Source organism: Catharus ustulatus, chromosome 15 (assembly GCF_009819885.2).
Source record: "Catharus ustulatus isolate bCatUst1 chromosome 15, bCatUst1.pri.v2, whole genome shotgun sequence".
Classification (NCBI taxonomy): domain Eukaryota; kingdom Metazoa; phylum Chordata; class Aves; order Passeriformes; family Turdidae; genus Catharus; species Catharus ustulatus.
The window spans coordinates 15540310-15559023 of NC_046235.1; the positions used below are offsets into that span (position 1 = coordinate 15540310).

At 41.4% G+C, this 18714-nt stretch overlaps 1 protein-coding gene and 1 long non-coding RNA gene across 5 annotated transcripts; one reads left to right on the top strand and one right to left on the bottom strand.

Moving 5' to 3' along the window:
• Nucleotides 1-1103: 1103 nt before the first annotated feature.
• Nucleotides 1104-4125, bottom strand: LOC122149434. Its single transcript, XR_006163065.1, has 2 exons — nucleotides 1765-4125; nucleotides 1104-1338 (listed from the first exon to the last, which is right to left on the bottom strand). It is a non-coding gene; the product is annotated as an uncharacterized LOC122149434 (long non-coding RNA).
• Nucleotides 4126-5528: 1403 nt separating this feature from the next.
• Nucleotides 5529-18426, top strand: UBLCP1 (ubiquitin like domain containing CTD phosphatase 1). 4 transcript variants are annotated; one of them, XM_033073355.1, is made up of 11 exons: nucleotides 5529-5599; nucleotides 7941-8134; nucleotides 8953-9044; nucleotides 9452-9537; nucleotides 9623-9738; nucleotides 10801-10899; nucleotides 11844-11881; nucleotides 13975-14073; nucleotides 14512-14628; nucleotides 15965-16092; nucleotides 17409-18426. In XM_033073355.1, the coding sequence occupies exons 2-11, from the start codon at nucleotides 7981-7983 to the stop codon at nucleotides 17434-17436; spliced, it is 957 nt and encodes a 318-aa protein (XP_032929246.1). In that variant the 5' UTR covers nucleotides 5529-5599; nucleotides 7941-7980; the 3' UTR covers nucleotides 17437-18426. The 4 variants fall into 4 exon arrangements, with proteins under 4 accessions (XP_032929246.1, XP_032929244.1, XP_032929247.1 ...); XM_033073353.1 differs by having other exon boundaries at nucleotides 5558-5657; XM_033073356.1 differs by having other exon boundaries at nucleotides 5559-5599; nucleotides 7944-8134.
• The last annotated feature ends 288 nt before the right edge of the window (nucleotides 18427-18714 follow it).

Below are 18714 nucleotides of genomic sequence, written 5' to 3' on the forward strand. Positions count from 1 at the left end.
CACCTGCTCCATGTCTCCTCTTAGCAGTTGCTTTCCTGCTTTGTCATTTAACAGGTCCCTGCATCACAAGAGTTTGCAGTTCTTGTTTTATGTATGTGTTTATTAATCATGCCACTATCATTTTCTTGCACCTGGGGTAAACCCTGCTCCAAACCCTGGGCTTCTGCAGAGAACATGGGAAACAGCTTCACCAGCCTGCAGCCACCTCATTCTTCTGGGTCAGCCCACTCACAACTGGTTCCTCTCCAGTACCCCACTTCTTATCACAGGGAATATAAACCAGCTGTCATATAAGGCATAAGAATTTCAGCTCTGTTTCTAGGGGCTGCTTGTCTAGTCATGCCATACATGGAAAAAAAAATCATGAGTTACTTATTGTTTATTCTTTGTGGGCTTGGTTCAGTGCTGACTGAGGTTGGGGTGATCTCTAAGTCCTACCTCACTGCAGTGCTGCTTGGGAGAGAAGACAGCAAGCAGCAGAGAGAGACAGATATTCACAGCTGTAAAGAGCAACAAGTGTTTATAGGAGTTGGAGTGGAAATATCTATTATTTTAGAAGTAATTATATCATGAAAGTATTGTAAAGCTCTAGCTTCAGTTTGCAAGCAAACAATAGGAAGTGCACCCCACATTTATTTCATTCTATCCTCTCTCAGCATTTAATTCTGAAAATGTGTTACTTCACAAAAGCAAAGGTTTTCTAATGGGCAGATCAGGTATGTGGCATTACTACAGTCTTGTCAGGCATGGCTTTTTAAAAGCACCTCAACTTTCTGCTTCATTTCTCCAGAATTCTGAAAGTCTGTCCTGCATCTAACACTGGGTGGCTGAGAATTCTGAACTCAATGATTATTCATCTCTCATTATCAACAAAGGCTTTTGGACTCCAGAATTTCAGTGATCAGCAACTGAGGACTGAAGGGCACCACTATGGTGACATCTCATTAAAACTTTGAAAAGACTTTCTCAGAGTTCAGATAATGTGGAAGCTTGATTTGTCCATGCAGATGGACACATGCCAGCACCCCAAAGTGCTTACAAAGAAAATCCCTCACAAGAATTCTCAAAATATGCTGACATGGGAGGACACTGCATGCATAAGGTGGACAATAACGAGTAGTTTTATTTGAAGCTTTTTATAAACCATTGTTTTAAAAAATATTCATACATACATATGCAAAAGCAAAGGAATGTCTTAATGAGGTTATTGGACAAAAAGTTAACTAATGCAAAAATTAACATTGCCTGTGAAACCTAATTTGGTACCTCGTGTATAATACTGGTGGCAGCCAGCCCTCAAAGCCTTTGTGTTTCCTTCTTGCAATTTTATCCCATTCACTAAACAAAAAGGAACAAAAAAACTGTAATTAAACTTTTAATTCCTCCAGAAATAGAAATTGGGAGCACTACTGGGAAATGGCAACAGAGTCAGTGCATCTATCTGATTGAACTACTCTCTCTCTATAATCCCATCTCCAAAATTCCTGGTTTTCACTGTGACCCTATTTCCTAAATTTCTCACCATCACTTAGCTTCTCATCCTCTCCTAATTTTTCCTCTCATTCTTGCTGCTTTTCAGAGCTCTTTCTAGAATTCAACTGGTTTCTCCATTTCCTATTTGTTTTCGCTCTTTTCAGGACACCATTCCTGCAGTATCACTGATAATTAAATCTCTCATTTGATTACATATCTCTTTACCCCTCTCATAACGCTGGACAGTGCTGACTCCAAACACACCAACAGCTGCTGTGATTTTGAACATACCTAAAGGAAAGCCAGAGCAGTCTCTGTGTTGGGAAGCTGGAGAGCTGCGTGGTGATGTAAGGAAAGGGATGAATCAGGTTTTGTTTGGTGAACAAAAGCATCACAGTTCTTTCCCAAGATCCCTTGCCAGTGGGGCATAATCTAGAATACAAAGAATCGAAGTAAATAAAATAAAAATCATTGGGCTGAATAGTGGCAGAAGAATAACAGTTGCATTCAGGAGGTGGAAAATCATATGGTACAGGGGAACAAGCCTCTAGTATTTATAGCATCTCTCAGTGCCAACACTCACTAAATAATCCTGAAAAAACTCCTGTAAGGAAACTACATAAATAATATTCTAACCTCCTCTTTACTGACAAAACAGCTGAGACAGAGACTGTATTAGTGATAACCTGAAAATGTGCTTCACTTCAAACTGGAGACATTTCTGAGCCTCCAACCAGGCTGGCAGCTCCTGAAGCATTACTGAACTCTGGGAATGCGGCGCTCGGAGTTGTGCCCGGAGTCACCGTGACTCAGAATCACAGGGAACACTCAAATGCTGCATTTCTGGGGCACAGGGATGGCAGTGGCCAGCACACCCCGCTGGCTGCTCTGCTGCAGTCACTGCTGATGAGCAGAGCTGCACTCACCAGGCTGCAAACACTTGGATGGTATCAGACTTACAAAGTTTGACATTGTCAGACATTGCTGCTTTTACCACCTGCTTAGAACAAATTATAAACCAGAGAAGGAGGACTGGGAAAAAGCAATAAAGTGTCATAAGAAATCATAAAAAAAAAAGGCATTAGGGGAAAGCAAAAAATATAAAACAGACTAAGAGTACAAAATACACTGGTACCAAAATATATTTTAAGGAATATTCTATTCTTAGTGGAGAATATGGGCTCTGCTCTAGATTTTTTTTCAAACATGGCTTAGAACTGGGGTAGAAAGGCTGTTGCATATTCAAGTTTTCTGAACCAAAAAGAAATTAAAAAAAAAAAAAAAGAAACAAAACCAAAACTTTTAAGATTTTGAAATCTATGCTATTGGCCCCTTCGTAGTCTGCAGCACATTAACATCTGCACTGACTCTCCCCCATTAAAGCCACTGAATAAACAAATACTTAGCACCTCTCAGCCCTGCAATGTCATCCGCTTTTGCTTTCCAACTCCTTCTATCACAGAGATGTGATCTAATCTCTTAATTCTCAAAGCAACCTTTTGAGGTTCCCACAGTTTTCAGCTTTAAATGATGATTTCAAAGGACTCTTACCCAGCATCTCCCAGAGCTGCTAGTAGGAATTTTGCTCTCTTATATGCAGCATGAACAGCAATTTAGGAGATGAGCTCCTGGGCTTCAGTACTTATGCACAGGAGCATATTGCACAAAAGGATCAGAAATGCGTGATGTGAACATGAAGCACAGGAAGGGAGCCAGCAGGCATCAATCTGACATGCAGCCACTTCTTTTATGTCACCCTGGAGCATCCCAGGATGTAGCAGAGCACATCAAGGTGAAAGGGAACATGCATTTGCTTTCAAATTTTCCCACTGTTCTTCCTTTCTCCTTGCCCTGCTAATTTACCACAGTGCAAACCCAGAGAGTCCCACCATGAAAACACTTCCCTCAGTATAAAGATTGTGCTGCTTGGGCTTTGAACTGTAATTACATGGTTTTAGTCAAATTACTTTGCCACTTTGCATTTAGTAACATTAGGATTGAGCACCACCATGTGTTTCACAGCTAAATAAAATAATGTATTTATCTGCATCACATGAATCTTGTCAGGATGAGAGCATCTTCTGAGGATACCAAAACACCAGCATCAGACCAGAAATTAAATATGCATTCTTGTACTTTTTCATATCACTCCTCAAACAAAAAACAAAACCAAACCCAAAACCCTACTGCCTCCTTTTCAAGAGAGCTTCCTAAAGGCCAACCAGAAAAGAACAAAAAAATATTTTTAACAAAATTGCAAATACAGAAGTGATCACACTGGGTATCGTTTTTGTAGCCTGAATTTTAAGCAGGTCTGGAGGGTGCATATTTTCATGACAGGGTGTGACTTTAATTACCAGTTACAGTTTTGGAAGCTTTCCAGCACTATTGTAACATGCTGCCTGTGTGCAGAGGACAACTGTGTGTCATTCAGGGAAAAAGCAAAGCCTTGGTGACTGGGATACAAGCAGAGTGACTGGTTTTACATGGATTTAGGTGCAGTCAGAAACCAAACTTGACAAGAACAGTTGTTACAATGGTTTCCCATTTGTACCACTCTTCTAGAAACCAAAGTGGTGTTCTTACACTAAATCTTGAATATAGAACAAACTGAAAGTACATATCCAGGCAGGAAATATCAGGATTCTACAGTTCTTGCTTCTCCACTGAAATTCCCTTACAGCAGGAATGGCTCTTGCAAGTTCCAGCAGCCTACTCAGTGTATAGTTCCCTCTGCTCTTTTGTTCCCTTTGCTACTTATTATCAGATTAAACAGGGAAAAATTATCTAACCTCTCAACACTGCAAGACAAAGTAACAGAGGACTGAAACCTTCACTTCCTTCCTCTAGTTTAACACCACCTCTTCTGACCCCGAGCAGAACCAGTCTCTGTCACCTCCATGTGATTTCACGTTTAGAAACCACACTTTACCACAGCATAATGTTCTTCCCTTTAAACTATTTCTGCAAAGCAAAACCACTGAGGTGAAAAAGGCCATTTTGTGGCAAAGTCTATTTATTTCCTTCTACATCTATTGCCTAAGCACAGACCCACTGCAGCTGAAGGCAGTTCCAAGAATCCCAACAGCAGTTGAGAAGTGTCACCATGTGCCTGTAAAGAGTCAGTTTTAGGAGCAAAAAGATTTTTGAGTCATAGAATCACAGAATGGTTTGGGTTGGAAGGGACCTTAGGAATAATTTGCTTCCAAATCCCCACATGTGGGAAAATGCCTTCCCCTGGACCAGGTTGGTCATCCAACCTGGCCCTGGACACTTCCAGGGATGGGACAGGCACAGCTTCTCTGGAAAACCTGTTCCAGGGCCTCACCACCCTCTTAAAGAAAATAATTTCTTCCTCATATCCAATCTAAACCCACTCTCTTTCAGTGTGAAACCAATCCCCCTTATCCTGTCACTCCAGCCACCACAAAGAGTCTCTCTCCAGCTTTCTTGTCATCTCCGTTCAGGCACTGCAAGGCTGCGATTAGGCGGCCCTGAGACCTTCCCTTCTCCAGGCTGAACAATCCCAGCTCTCCCAGCCCTTCCTCCCCTCAATCCCTCTGCTCATCTTCGTGCCTCCTCCAGCAGCTCCACGTCCTTTCTGTGCTGGGACCCAGAGCTGGAGGCAGCGCTGCGGGCGGGGATCCCTGGGCACAGAACAACCTCCTGTCACAGCTGACAGCGGGGAACACACTCCTGGCAGCAGCTGCCCGTGCAAGTCGCCTCCCGGGGTCGCGGCGCAGCTCGGCTCAGGCCGGCGCTGAGGGAACGAGGGCTCCGCGGTGCCGCGGCGTTCCCTCCCGCTTTGCTGCGGGACTCAACCCCGCGGAGCTCCCGCAGCCCGCCCGGAGCAGGAGCCGCTCCCCCTCCCGGAGCAGGAGCCGCAGCCCGCCCGGAGCAGGAGCCGCAGCCCGCCCGGAGCAGGAGCCGCAGCCTGTCCGGAGCAGGAGCCGCAGCCCGCCCGGAGCAGGAGCCGCTCCCCGGCCCGGAGCCGGAGCCCGCCCGGCCCTCGCTCGGCACTGCCCGGGCCCGGCCCCGCGCACATCCGGGCACCTCCCGCTTCCGCCGCGCGCCACTTCCGCTTCCTGCGCGGCGGAGCCGGGACGGAGCCGGTCCCGCTGCCGGGGTGAGCGCCCGCTCCGCGCTGCCAGGGCCGGGGCGGATCGGCGGCCCCGCACAGCCCGGTGGGTGCGGCGGGGGCCGGGGGGAGGCCGGGCCGGGCCGGGGACGGGCGGGTGTCGCGGCCGGGCCGGTGTCCCCGCGGGGCGGGAGCGGCTCCGCAGCCCCGCGGCCGCCGCAGCACGGAGCGGGCGCTCCCGGTCGGGCCGCGCCGCTGCCGGGGAAGCAGAGCCCCGCTGGCACCGGAGAGCTGCCGGCCCCAAATCCCGTCCTACACCTGCTGCGGTGCTGTGCGAAGTGCGGCCCCGTGCGCTCAGCGGGTTTTGGGGTGTTTGGGGGGTTTGTGTTTGTGTTGTTTAGCGGAACTTAAAGATGTGGATGCCTGTGCTCCGGATCGTCCGAGGGAAGCGGTGTCGTGCTGCAGTTTAACAGCAGAGCTTGAATGCTTTTCTGATCCTTGGCTTTCCAACCCATCGGGTCTTGGTGGTCCAAGGGTCTTGTAAAGGCTTGGACATTAAATGAAGCAAAGAAGGCCTTATTAGCTCCAGTTCCGTATTAGCTTCAGTTCCTTATTAGCTCCAGCTCTGCACAGCACCCAGCCCCGATGTAGAATCCTTGAAATCCCTGTGTCTTTTTCTGCTCCCAAACCAATTTCCTATTTTCCTCTATTCAGACCCTGAGTGTTTTGGCAGGGAATAAAGGTTCTTGTTTCCTATAGCGTTTGTGGCAGAGCTGTAGATCTGTAAGGACTGAGGGCTGGTTAAGTGCTCAGCTCTGGAGGGATGATCTTTTCAATTTAACACTGGACAGAGACTGCAGAAGTTTTCTTACAGTTCTTGCCTTGTGCATGTCCTTGCAGAATGTTTTGGGGTGTATGGTACAGGTAAGGAAACAGACAATAAATTCTTCTTTCTGTCTTCATCTAAGGATTATGGACAGGAATAATTTAATTTAATAATGACAGTGTGTATCCACAGTATTCTACGCCATACAGCCTTAGCCTCAGTAGAATTTCCTCATGTTTCTAAGACCCCATTTTCATGAGTCTTTTTCACCATGTCATACCAGGACCCAATCTGATTTGACAATATTTAGGAAAAAAAAAATTCATTTCCCAGTGATACAAGTTTTCCTCTTCCATTTGTTTTCAGGGCTCTTAGAGGCAGTAGTGGAGGTGAGGCCTGCAGTGTCCCCAGCATGGAGGTTGTACCTAAACTAATTCTCATCTGCTCTGAGCTTGGTGGCTATGCCTGAGCAATTACAGCTTTGTTCCCCATAGCCTGAACTGTGTAAAAGAGAAATATCTTTTCTGAGTGTGGGTAACCTCTGAGAATACAAAGCTAGAGAGGAAGAAGGATCAGAGTTTTGGTTTCTGAGATTTTTTAAAATTGCCAGATGTGCATTTCTTGAAGGTTGATAACCCTAGATTTTTCCTAGATCTGTTCTCTCTTTGAATATCAGTCACTTGAGGACAATTTCACCATCAGTGGTGCAGAGGCCTTGTCTGCATCTCCTGTCTGTAGCAGCCTTTTCATACCTTTCTAACTCCTTGATTCTGTTGTCCTAACAGACAAAAAACATGTTCATCATTTTGCATTAAGCTAAAAATCCTGTTTTTCTGCCGTGTTTAGTGTAGGTCTAAACTGTTAAATACAATTTGTATAAATGATGCTGTGTAAATTAAAGATAGTATAATTATGGTTATTTTGTCAGCACTGCAATGAAAGTGCAGCTCTTCAGGTGTAATTGCATTGTGTGGGTGTGTGTTTTGGCTTTGTTTTCAAATTCCTGCTTTGATATTGCTACAGTGAGATGTGACCTGGGGTGTGCATTACTGCAGGTATTGCACAGTGGAAGGGATTAGAGAAATCCAGTGCCAAAAACGGACTGTTGGGCTCAGAACTACTTTTATGGGCTTATATGTATTAGGGAATTAATGTTTGCTGTCCTGTTGTTACATCTGTAAAGGCACCCATGGCTAGTTTGGTTGCATAAGTGTTGCAGAGGACATTTCTGAGCTTTGCAATGGCTTTTGTGGTGCTGCAGTGCTCTGCTCGAGTGAGCAGTGCACAGGCTGTACCTGCACAGAGCACACAGCAGATGTGAATGTGACATTGCTAAAAACATCAAAGTGGAACTCAGAGCCCCAGTTTTAACACTGTTCTTTCTGCCTTTGTTTCAGCACTTTCTCAACACATTTATCATCTGCTCAGGGGAAACAAACAGCCCTTTGATGTCCAATATAATAAAGAACCAAGAATGCTTTAAGTAGATGTTGTGGTTTGTCTTCTGAAAAGAGTAGTTCTCCTCTTTCTTCCTTACATGATGTTTGTGTTTCCCTCCTGCAGCAGATTTTTCAGACAGTAACACTGAACATATGCTTCAAGGATGTCTCTCTCTCTCATAATAAAATGGGGTGGACAGGAGTACACGATAACCTCGCTGTCAGAAGAAGACACAGTGTTGGACCTGAAACAGTCTCTGAAAGGTCTCACTGGAGTGTTACCAGAGCGTCAGAAACTGCTTGGGCTTAAAATGAAGGGTAACTGTCCTGATTTCTGTTTGCTGAGGGTGTTCCTGAGGTGTTTAAGGACAAGCATTCCCTAATCCTAGGCAGGATGTGTGCACTAACAGGGCATCCACTTCCCAGTTGTAGCTCTGGAATGAACTTGAATACAGACACTTAATACATTACTGGATATTGTTTATTATTAATACATCTACCTGGTCATCTTTTAGTGGTTGACACTGCCCTGTCCTGGTGGGGAGGAGAATTGGGGAGAAAAAAAGTAAACCTCATGGGTTGAGATAAGAAGAGTTCAGTGACTGAAAGAAAATAAAATATGATAAAATGCTAAGTATTATAATAATGGTAATGAAAAGAGGAGGGAGAGACCAGTGCCACAATCCAGATGCTCACCACCCACTGACTGATGCCCATCCAGTCCCTGAGCAGCAGTTGGTGTCTCCCAGCCAATTCCCCCTGTTTGTACACTGGCCATGAGGTTCTGTGGTGTGGAACATCCCTTTGCCCAGCTCCTCCTGCTCCTTGTGCACCTGCTCACTGTCAGAGCACAGGAAACTGAAAAGGCCTTGATTTAGAGTAAGCACTGCTTGGCACCAACTAAACCATTGGTGTGCCATCAACATTATTCTTGTACTAAATCCAAAACCCAGCACTGCACCAGTTCCCAAGAAGAAAATTAACTAAATCTCACCCCAAACCAGGACACTGTATATGATGATAACACAGCTTGGCGTAGCTGGAATTTTACAGGGAACTTATTTCAATTAAGCATAGAATGTATTGACATTTTTCTAAAATCTCTACCCCAATTAAAAGAAAAATCTGCATTACAGGCAAACCTGCAGATGATGATGTTAAGCTTGGAGCCCTCAAGTTGAAACCAAATACTAAGATAATGATGATGGGCACTCGTGAAGAGAGTTTGGTAAATAATTTCCTTTTATTAGCTTAAACAGGAAAAAATGCTTCATGTCTCCTAATTGTGATTTTAAATTTTGAGTATTCCAGTCATCATTTTAAAAAATGATAGTACAATAGATTTCTGTTGGCATTTTTTTAGGTAAACTTTGCTCTAGAACTTTCAGATCAATGTACTCATGAAACTCCTCTGATGTTCTGCACTTGAAGTACAAACCTATTATTGTGATACTCACAGACTTTTTAAATCTGAACAATCATCAGTATACTTCAGTAATTCTTTCCACTAGTAAAGTGAAACAATTTTGGTTAAATAGTATTCCTGCCCTGTAATGTGCAGTAACAGAAACTTGATATCCATTGTTATTTTCCCTCTCTGATCCTCCTTATCTTTTATTATTTCTGTTCCTCTAGGAAGATGTCCTTGGGCCACCTCCAGATAATGATGACGTGGTCAATGACTTTGATATTGAAGAGGAAGTTGTGGAAGTTGAAAATAGGTTAGGAGCTCAACTATTTAAAGTTTGTTACTGACTGTAAAGTGTGCATTTTAATTAACTGTAACTTTTTGCACTGTTACATCAGGGAAGAAAATCTACTGAAAATTTCCCGTAGAGTTAAAGAATACAAAGTGGAAATTCTGAATCCTCCTAGAGAAGGGAAAAAGCTGCTGGTGCTAGATGTTGATTATACACTATTTGGTGAGTTTTTATGCAATTTGTGGGTTTTGTTTGTTTAAGAGCTTGATTTATTTGCCAGATCAGGTTTTTTGATTTCTACTTTGCTGTGTTGTACAACGTAACTTCTGCTTTGTATGATTTTGTATTCTTTGCTCACATTTCAAAAAGTTGCATGTTGTTGATTTTAGTGCAGCAGCTATTTAATTGCTGCAAAAAGACATAAAAAAGCAGCAATTTAGTCTTCTGTCCTGATAGTCTTTCCCTTGATAACTTCATATTGACCATCACAGTAGTAGAGGGCAAGATAGTGTAAAAAAATTATCCCATTTTGTACCTGATTGACTCTACTTTTGGGGGGTGTGGGAGAACAGCTTCAAATTTTATTTACATATCATTACTAAACATTCACGATAACATGTTTTACTTGAAAATTCTGTCAAGCTGGTTTTTTTGAAAGCCAGAATTTTCCTTCTGACTTAACTTTCTGGTTTGTAGGTGTGCCATGGCAGCATGACTGTGAGCAGTAAATAATACCATCCCTTACACCTTTTCCTCAGCTTTGCTTTTTGATGACATTTGTTTCCAATCTGACAGCAAAATTCAACCTATTTCCAAATTTAAAATTTTTACTGAGAGGTCTTCTGCTGGCATATTTTGCACCACTTTTGCAATTGGAACAGGGAATGTTTGTTTCTCTGAAATGAGCTGATACATGTTCACACAATTAATTGGACTAGGTTTGAAGGAATGTGTTTCATATCTGGCCAGTTACTGGTGTGCTAAGTGCACAGATGATTTTCCATGACTCTTCAAAGGTATTCATACTCAGAGATCTCTTGATTTAATTTCTTTAATTATTACTAAACTCTCAAGTGGCTGTGAGACCAACAGATAAATATTCCCTCTGCTTTGTCTTTCCACCTTTAAAATGGGAATGGGAGTTTGATATCAAATTATTCATGATCCTACAGTGCTTCAGTGGTCCCCTTATGAAACTATTGAGTCTGGATAGAAAGGAAAATCAGACTGGACTTTAATAACCAATACTTTAATACTGAATTGCTTATCTCTTGTTCTTTTTAGACCACAGGTCATGTGCTGAAACTGGGGTAGAACTGATGAGGCCATACCTTCATGAATTCCTGACTTCTGCATATGAGGACTATGATATTGTAATTTGGTGTAAGTATTATACTCTGTGCTGAAGAATTTATTATAAATTGTCATCCAGAGGAGAGACTCCAGGTGGGAGGCTTTTATATTGCTTTTTAGTGTGAGTCACAAGATCTGAAAGGATACAGAAATGTTTAGCTGTGATTCACCCAACTATTAGAGGTATTTTAGAAAAATACCAATTCTTATGTGAAAAAGCACCACATACTGCCCACAAGAATGGGTCAGCATCACTTAACTGAGTGTTACTTTGTACAAAGAAGTGCTTGGAATAACAGAACTGTACAATCAACATTAGAACAGTGTTTGGTAGTGATTTTACAAATAATCTCAATCCAGACAACACACAGTGAACTGCCAAGTGAGCCAAACTCTCCTGTCTGCAGGGGTGGCTGATCCTTTGCCTTTGCATTCCAGTTCAGTTTCTGTCCAACAGCTGGAGAACAGACTTTAGCCAGTGCAGGGTTCAAAACATATTAAAATAGTGTTTCAAAGTTCCATTTTCATAGTCTTGAACAATATTTCTGCATATTCTTAGATTAATAGGCAATGTTGAGACTTCATCCTTTCCAGATTTTATGTACTTCTGTCATTTATTCCAGGGGAAATCCTGCACAGGCAGTGAGGTTCCTCAAGCCAGGTGTATCCCACTTCTGTGGTCTGTAGTTCAGCAGCAGCTGATCTAGAAAATAGTTTAAATATTTGCACTGCTTCATCTAGTTGTTCATTTGGAAAGTAAGCTTTTCCAAACAAAAATAGACTTCCATGAAGGAAGACTGTCTTTAAGGCAGTGGCCCTAAAAGCTACAACCAAGGTGGATCTTTCTAAAATTAAATTTTGTGTAAAAATTTGACATACTAAGTGGACAAGTTCTTGGCTGATTTCTTTTGTTTTGGCAGCCAATAACTTATTTTTGATAAAGTATTCTCTCTGTTTTCTTCCTTTTGTTTCAGCTGCTACTAATATGAAGTGGATTGAAGCCAAAATGAAAGTAAGTTGTTCTGAAAACAGGATTTATTTCTGGTCTGGGTAACTCTTCATGCAATTGGGCTCATGCTCAGCATTGTAGAGCAGGTTAGAAACAGGAGAGGTTGTATGAATCAGAACCTGAGTTGTTTCAATTTCCATAGTCACTTGAAATGATCTTTATCACAAAACTAGATTAAATCTAATTTTAGAATTCCGCACAAACTATCAGCAGTAGGTTCTAAATTTAGCAGAACTAAACACAAGTCAGAACCTGCTGAAACTTGGATTTGTCACGCAGCCCTGCACAGTTGCTTTCATCTGAACCTCTAATTATAGAGCTCCAGTCTTTAAATGGGATTTTTTAAAGGAACAGACAGATGTGACACAGGTTATCAAGAGGAAAGTCTTTTCATATTTATCTGTGCTTCTTGTAGCTGGGGGTTCTGTTACTTCCTCTGCCTTATTAAACATCCCATAAGAGCTCTTTCACTTTCTGGTTTCTTCCCTGCTGGAATCAGGCAGGAAGCCAGTTTTGAACAGCTGACCTCGTGGTAAACATATTTACAGTCAGGCTTAGCTGTAAATCTAATGAGCTTACTAAAAATTGCTGCGTGTTTGTTTGGTGGGTTGGGGGTTTTTATGTTTATAAATCAAAAGTTATTTCTATTCCAGGAAAAACCTTTCCAAATTTAAGCTTCTATTATCCACTATTTTTTCAGGTTTTCACAGAGCAAAGCACATTTCTCCAGTTTTCCCTTCCTCAAAATAATTAATTGCTACAATTTTTTTCTAAAGAAAAATGCCTCTCAGAAATGAGAATCTTTAATCAGAACTATGGAATTAGTGCAAGTAAAATCAGTGTTGAGCCTTGCAATCATTGCATTCTTGTGGCAGTGTCACATGATTTTATTGTGTTGTCACAGTAGTGCTGGTACTCAATCTTGTGGAAAACCATTGTCCAAAACTGGGCTCTTTCCCCTGCACTGGTCACCTTTCTGCATTTCCAGGTTGCTTTTCCAGCCCTCCTCCTGGATCCTGATCTATTGAGATTCCTGCCACTAGATGCCACTTTCTGTTTCTCCTTAAATTGATGGCACCAGGGGTTCTTCCCTCCAAGAGTTTCACTTTTGGTCAGGGACCTGTGATTACAGCAATAGTTGGTATTAAAGTTCATGTTTTAAAGTACAAAGCAGGAACAGCATTAGAAAGAAGGGAGTATCAGACAAGCAAATTTAATCTCTTGGTTACCACCCTTTTATGCCTGAAATTCAAACATTCTAGAACAGCTGGTTCTGTCAGTGTAACAGGATACTGACCCAGGTAGGTAGAACATTTCATTTGCAAGATTCCATTTTTAAATAAAAGCAGATCAGTTAAGTGTGGCTGGATAGTTGCAAGAGAGCTGCTGCAGTGGGTATTTTCTCCCTCCGCTCAGGTTTGCATATTGCTGCTGTTTCACACACCAGAAATTGTCAACAATATCTGTGTTGTACCATGTCAGCAGGTTTTACTTTTCAGCTTTGGAAAGGATTTGAAATGGAAATGATGCTCCCTCATCTAGTCAAAGTGTTTTAGTTCTAAAAAGGTTGTTTTACTAAAAGTATTTCAGGAGTTACCAAATCTTAAAAGTGCAAATTGACACCAACATTGGTTATCTTGGGTGTGTGCAGGAGGGAACAGTGACAGTGAGCTGTTCCTGTATATTCCATCTTGGATTGGGCTGTGATTTGTGCAAATCCCTGTCAGGAACAAAGAGCAGCCAGAACACAATTGCTGTAAAGTTAAGTTGAGGTGTGTAGAACTTGTGAGGTTGTGCACGAAGCTATGAGCAAAACCTCTCTGTATTTTGCCTCCTCTGCAAAGTTGCTTTGATTTTCTGCCAGCATCAGCTGCTAAGTTCCTGATATTAAACACTAAAAATAAATCCCTATGTGCACTTTTATGATCCTCATTGTGTAACAGATCTAAATTTCCCCAGGTATCTATTTTTAGCGTGTCTCTGGTAAACCTCCACAGCTCACCCCGTGACAAACAATGTACTATAATTGTGTTCCAGTTGTTGAGCAGTAAAACTGTCATAATTAGAAGCTTTAATCATAAATCTTTGTGATGCAGGAGCTTGGGGTGAGTACCAATGCAAATTACAAGATAACTTTCATGTTGGACAGTGCTGCCATGATCACAGTGCACACTCCTCGGAGGGGACTAATAGATGTAAGTACCAATTTTCTCCTAATCTTTTCCTACATTCATTTTCTACATTTTATCACACCCCTTTAAAATACTTAACAAAAAAAAAATGTTCAGGAGTTTTGATGCAAGAAAACTGCAAGAATCTTGGAACCACAGATTTTTTTTCTACTGAAAGTCTCTATTAATATTTTGAGTGATGTATTTAGATGTCACAGCTTTCAAATCAAACAGCAGGTAACTCCTGCAAGAAAAGTACCAACAGAAAGGTTTTCCTTAGTGTGGGGGGTATTTATATTAATTCACATCTTCCTTTGGTGAAGCCAAACTACCTGCTAATGGCAAAGCAAAATAATACAAGTGTTCATTCAAGTTAGGACTCAGGTTCCTATGGATGGCATTTTCATCTCCTGCATGTGATCTGATTTACCTCAGATACCTTGTATTCTGTTGTGTTTGCAGGTGAAGCCTCTTGGTGTTATCTGGGGAAAGTTTTCAGAATATTACAGCAAAAAAAATACTATTATGTTTGATGATATTGGCCGAAACTTCCTGATGAACCCACAGAACGGACTCAAGGTAATGTAAACTGGAATTTTCATTTACTGCTATTTTTTCTTGATACTTCAAGAAGTACTTTCTCCTCCTTCTTTACTGTAGTATAAAGAGAGACTATTCTTAACTAGCAAAGATGCATGTTTTATTAAACCTTTTAATTTACAGTGTCATTTGTCTGGCTTAGTATTTCCTTAATAGTAGTATTAAATAAATCTTGTGTCACTATTAAGTGAGTGTTTAACAGATGACCAGAATCAATTAAATTGTTATTTCTGCTGAAGTTATACCTGCAAGCTGTAATCAAGCTGGGCATTGCTGCCAGGCATCATTGAAAATGTGATGTTCAATCTCCAGAGTGGTCATATTCAAAAATAACAAGTGGCTGTAATTTATGACAGTATGACAGGATAATCACAAATATTCTATATGAGAAGTAATTAGTACCTTGAGCCAGTTTGACTATAGAAAAGCAAATCCTTCATTTTATGCAACTGTCAACCAGTGTGTGCTCTGTTATTACTGCTGGGTCTGAATAAGAAGAATGCAACTTAAATTTCTACATACATGTGATGGCAGAGCAGTGTTGTACTAAAACAACTTGCATAAATCTCTCTTAAAAAGAAAAAGATGTTTTCAAATGCAGAAGTTCAAGATGGTGTCTCTTTGAAGGTATCCATGGTGTGAAGAGGAGAGCACTTCATGAGATCTAAGATGATCTGAACTGGAAGGAGAATCAGGAACAGCAAAGATCTTGCTAGGAGGGGATTATGTAGAGAGGTCCCTCTAGATCAGATTGGAAAGATGTTTGTCAAAGTGTTAACAGCTGTAAACAAGAGCATTGAGTCACTAAAACAAGGCCTAGGTATAATTCCAAGCTTAAAGCAGTTGTCAGATGAGCTTTGCTTCTGAAATCTCTTTTTGCAACAGCTCTGGTTGTAGTCAAAGGCTTTTTGCTGAAAAAAAGCATCTGGTTTCAGTGATGTCACACAACTCAGAATGCTGAGCTGAAAACCCCACCTGCAAAAATCTCTGTGAAATCACATTAGAAAATGTGCCAGTCCATTCCACATCATTTTACCAGTCTGTCTGGGAGGGAAAGGCTTGAAGAAGTGTAAGAGAAAATAATTTTTTTTCTGGTTGGTGCAAGCTAAAAACCCCTCGGTCCAGTTTGCATGAACGGGACAAATTGGATCTGACCACTGCTGGAAAAGGTTTTCCTTCCTCTTACCTGTGGAAAGTTATAACTTGTTATAGTACTGAAAATATATTTTAGTCAGGTGGTGGATGACAGAGAATCTGAAGCATTTTTTTCTTTCTGTGAGCAAATGGTTATACCTGGTTTGTATCTCTTGTGTAGATAAGGCCTTTTATGAAAGCACATTTAAATCGGGATAAAGACAAGGAGCTTCTAAAGCTCACCCAGTACCTCAAAGAAATAGCAAAATTAGATGACTTTTTGGAGCTGAATCACAAACATTGGGAAAGGTAAGAACAAAGTCAAAGTCTTGCTTCCTTCTGTCCCTGACCTCTGTTTTGTTTGAGGTTGTCTCTGCAAACATCAGAAACAACGGAACTGATGAACTTTGTAACTTAGAGTTGTAAAGGTCCTTTAATTTGAGAATTTTCATAGGGCTGTAATGTTGGGGCAGCTTCCCTAAAATGGTAAGATTTTGACAGAATGCATCTCTGTTTTCCTACTTCTCCAATATTTAGCACTGCCAATTATGCAATTATACATCCTAAAAGGAAAAGAATTTTGAAGGAAAAAGGTCCCTGGGAACCTCTTTTTTTCCACCCCAGCTGAGTTACACTGTGGGTTCAGATCCCAAATCCTTTGTTTTTAGGCAGCTTTTCTAGAAGTCACTTGAGAGCTTTGTGATGTTAGTGTAGTTCTCAGGCACCACCCAGGTTGGGTGGTATTGCAGGACTCATCAGCTCCAAGTTACTGTCTGATGAACAAGAGTTTTCCAAGTGCTCAGGGCACCATTAGCATCCTAATTCTTGCTAGAAAATTATTAACTGAAGGGCTTGAGCAAAACTATTCTTGTTTTTATGCAACAGCCAGAGGCTTCAATGCATGTGAAGAAAAACTGTTGGAAAACCACTCTTTCAATGTTTAAAAAAAAGGAACCTTACAGGCTTGATACAATTTCACTTTTCTGATTAGAACAGAAAGTGAAATGTTAAGCTTTAAAAGCAGTGAAAATCACTGAATATTTCACACAGTCAGTGAAATTGGTTGAATTCTTTTTCCTGGAGTATTTGCAAAGCCTTCCCTGTCACACCACACAGGCAGATTGCTCCAGCTCTGGTGCTAAGGGAGCTGTGAGATCAGAATACAAGAGCAGTTCAGAGTCACTCAGATTCTCCAGAGAAGCTGCTGGAGGGCTGCTCTTTTCAGGTTGTGCTGGATCAGTTCATTAAAATCCTGAATTTATTTGAAGGAGTGCCATTACTAATGGGCCTTTTTATCTTAAAGGATATAAAAGCCACTTCTCCAACTGATGTATTTTTCCATCCTCTTAGAATGAAATAGGTTTCCATTTCCTTCCTCCCTTTTGTTTAAAAAGCCTGATAGAGTCTAACTAAAACATGACTTTGAATTACCGCAAGATAACCTATCGAGGAAATGAAATCAAGTAAAAATCTTAAGTGGTATTAATTGCATTTCTAATTTTTGGTTATCAGTAAGAGGATTGTTGATGAGAAAAGGAAGCAGAGTCATACTTTGATCTTAGGATCCCAGGTATATTTGTGGTCACCTCTTACTTGGTGAAAAACTCTACTTTTTTTTCTTTCAGGTATCTTTCAAAGAAGCAAGGACAATAACACTAATAAAACTGTGTGGCACTGAATTGAAGGGAACATCACTAAGATCATTGGACTTTTCCTTGCTTTTGTGCTAGAGTATAATAGTGCTGGACACTGGACCCAATGCCAGAACGACTGCTAAACTTGGTCTTCCAGTTGGTTGGTTGTGGGTTTTTTAAAAGATCACAGCAATAAGCTCAAAGTGGGAGAAACAAGTCAGTTGCTTTTTCTTGCATTCAGTTCTGGTGTTACTTCTCAAAATACTTTCCTCTCCTTTGCTGCTGAAGTACAACCATAACCATCAAAGACCAAAACCATTCTGAGACTAGAAAAAAAAAATATTTAGACCAAAAAAGTTGATTGAAAAGCCAACCTTGGCAGTGTATGAATTGTATAAGTCCTCTATTCCCTCTTTAGAAACAGTCTCCCTCTCCCATTCCAGTATTTAAGTCTATAAATTACAAGTTGTCTAAGTTTGGTATGTATTAGTATGTCTGTGTTTCTCTGTGCAAGGCAGTAAGATGGGAAAGTACCACCTGTGTGGCCAGGTTACCCCGGTGTGAACTTGTACTATAAAGCAGTGTTTACTGGAAAACAAAAGATTGAAGTTTGAGGGAGAGAAACCCACTGTTATTTGGTCAGTGAGAAGCAGTCTGCCTGAAAAATCTCCATATGTCAGGTGAAGGGTTTAAACCTCAGATGGGAAAGTCACATTCCTAACAAAGCATGAACAAAACCCTTGTTCTCTTCTAGCTAAATCTTGTCAAAGTGCAAACACTGTGTTTAAATACAATATTCAGCCATACTGTTCTTAAAATATCATTTACTTGCGCTGCTTATGCCTGCACTGTAGAAGTGTGATGTGACTGCTGTTTGGCATTTCCAACACTTGTGCATTCTGCAGTTCATGGATTTGAAAGAAGACTTGACCCTTTCAAATAAAAAATGGTATATATTGTTCTTAAGGAACTATAGCAGTTGTGTAAATAATAAATACCTTTTTCATAATTTGTGTTCTGTGCTGCCTTCAGTGTTTAGCTTGCATAAGAGGAACCATCAATAATATTAATTTGGGGGGGGTGGAGGATTTGTTTGGATTCCAGAGACACCAGGTTTGCGTCAGGAGTTGAGTAAGAGCCTGGTGTGTGCCTGTGTGGATTAGGGAAGTGGTGCAGCACCAGGCTGGCCAGGAAAGGAGCCCTGACAGCACATGTCAGGCTGTCAGGACAGCAGGCACAAATGAGCTGTTGGGATGAGCACACCAGGCTCCAGCTCAGTGACCTGTCAGAAAATATC

What these genes read in the sequence shown, in the direction of transcription:
- UBLCP1 (XM_033073355.1), top strand. Translation starts at nt 7,981, where the DNA reads ATGTCTCTCTCTCTCATAATAAAATGGGGTGGACAGGAGTACACGATA. An exon ending in GCTTGGGCTTAAAATGAAGG is followed by an intron (nt 8,135 to 8,952) that starts GTAACTGTCCTG and finishes TCTGCATTACAG; the next exon opens with GCAAACCTGCAGATGATGAT. An exon ending in AATCACAAACATTGGGAAAG is followed by an intron (nt 16,093 to 17,408) that starts GTAAGAACAAAG and finishes TTTTTCTTTCAG; the next exon opens with GTATCTTTCAAAGAAGCAAG.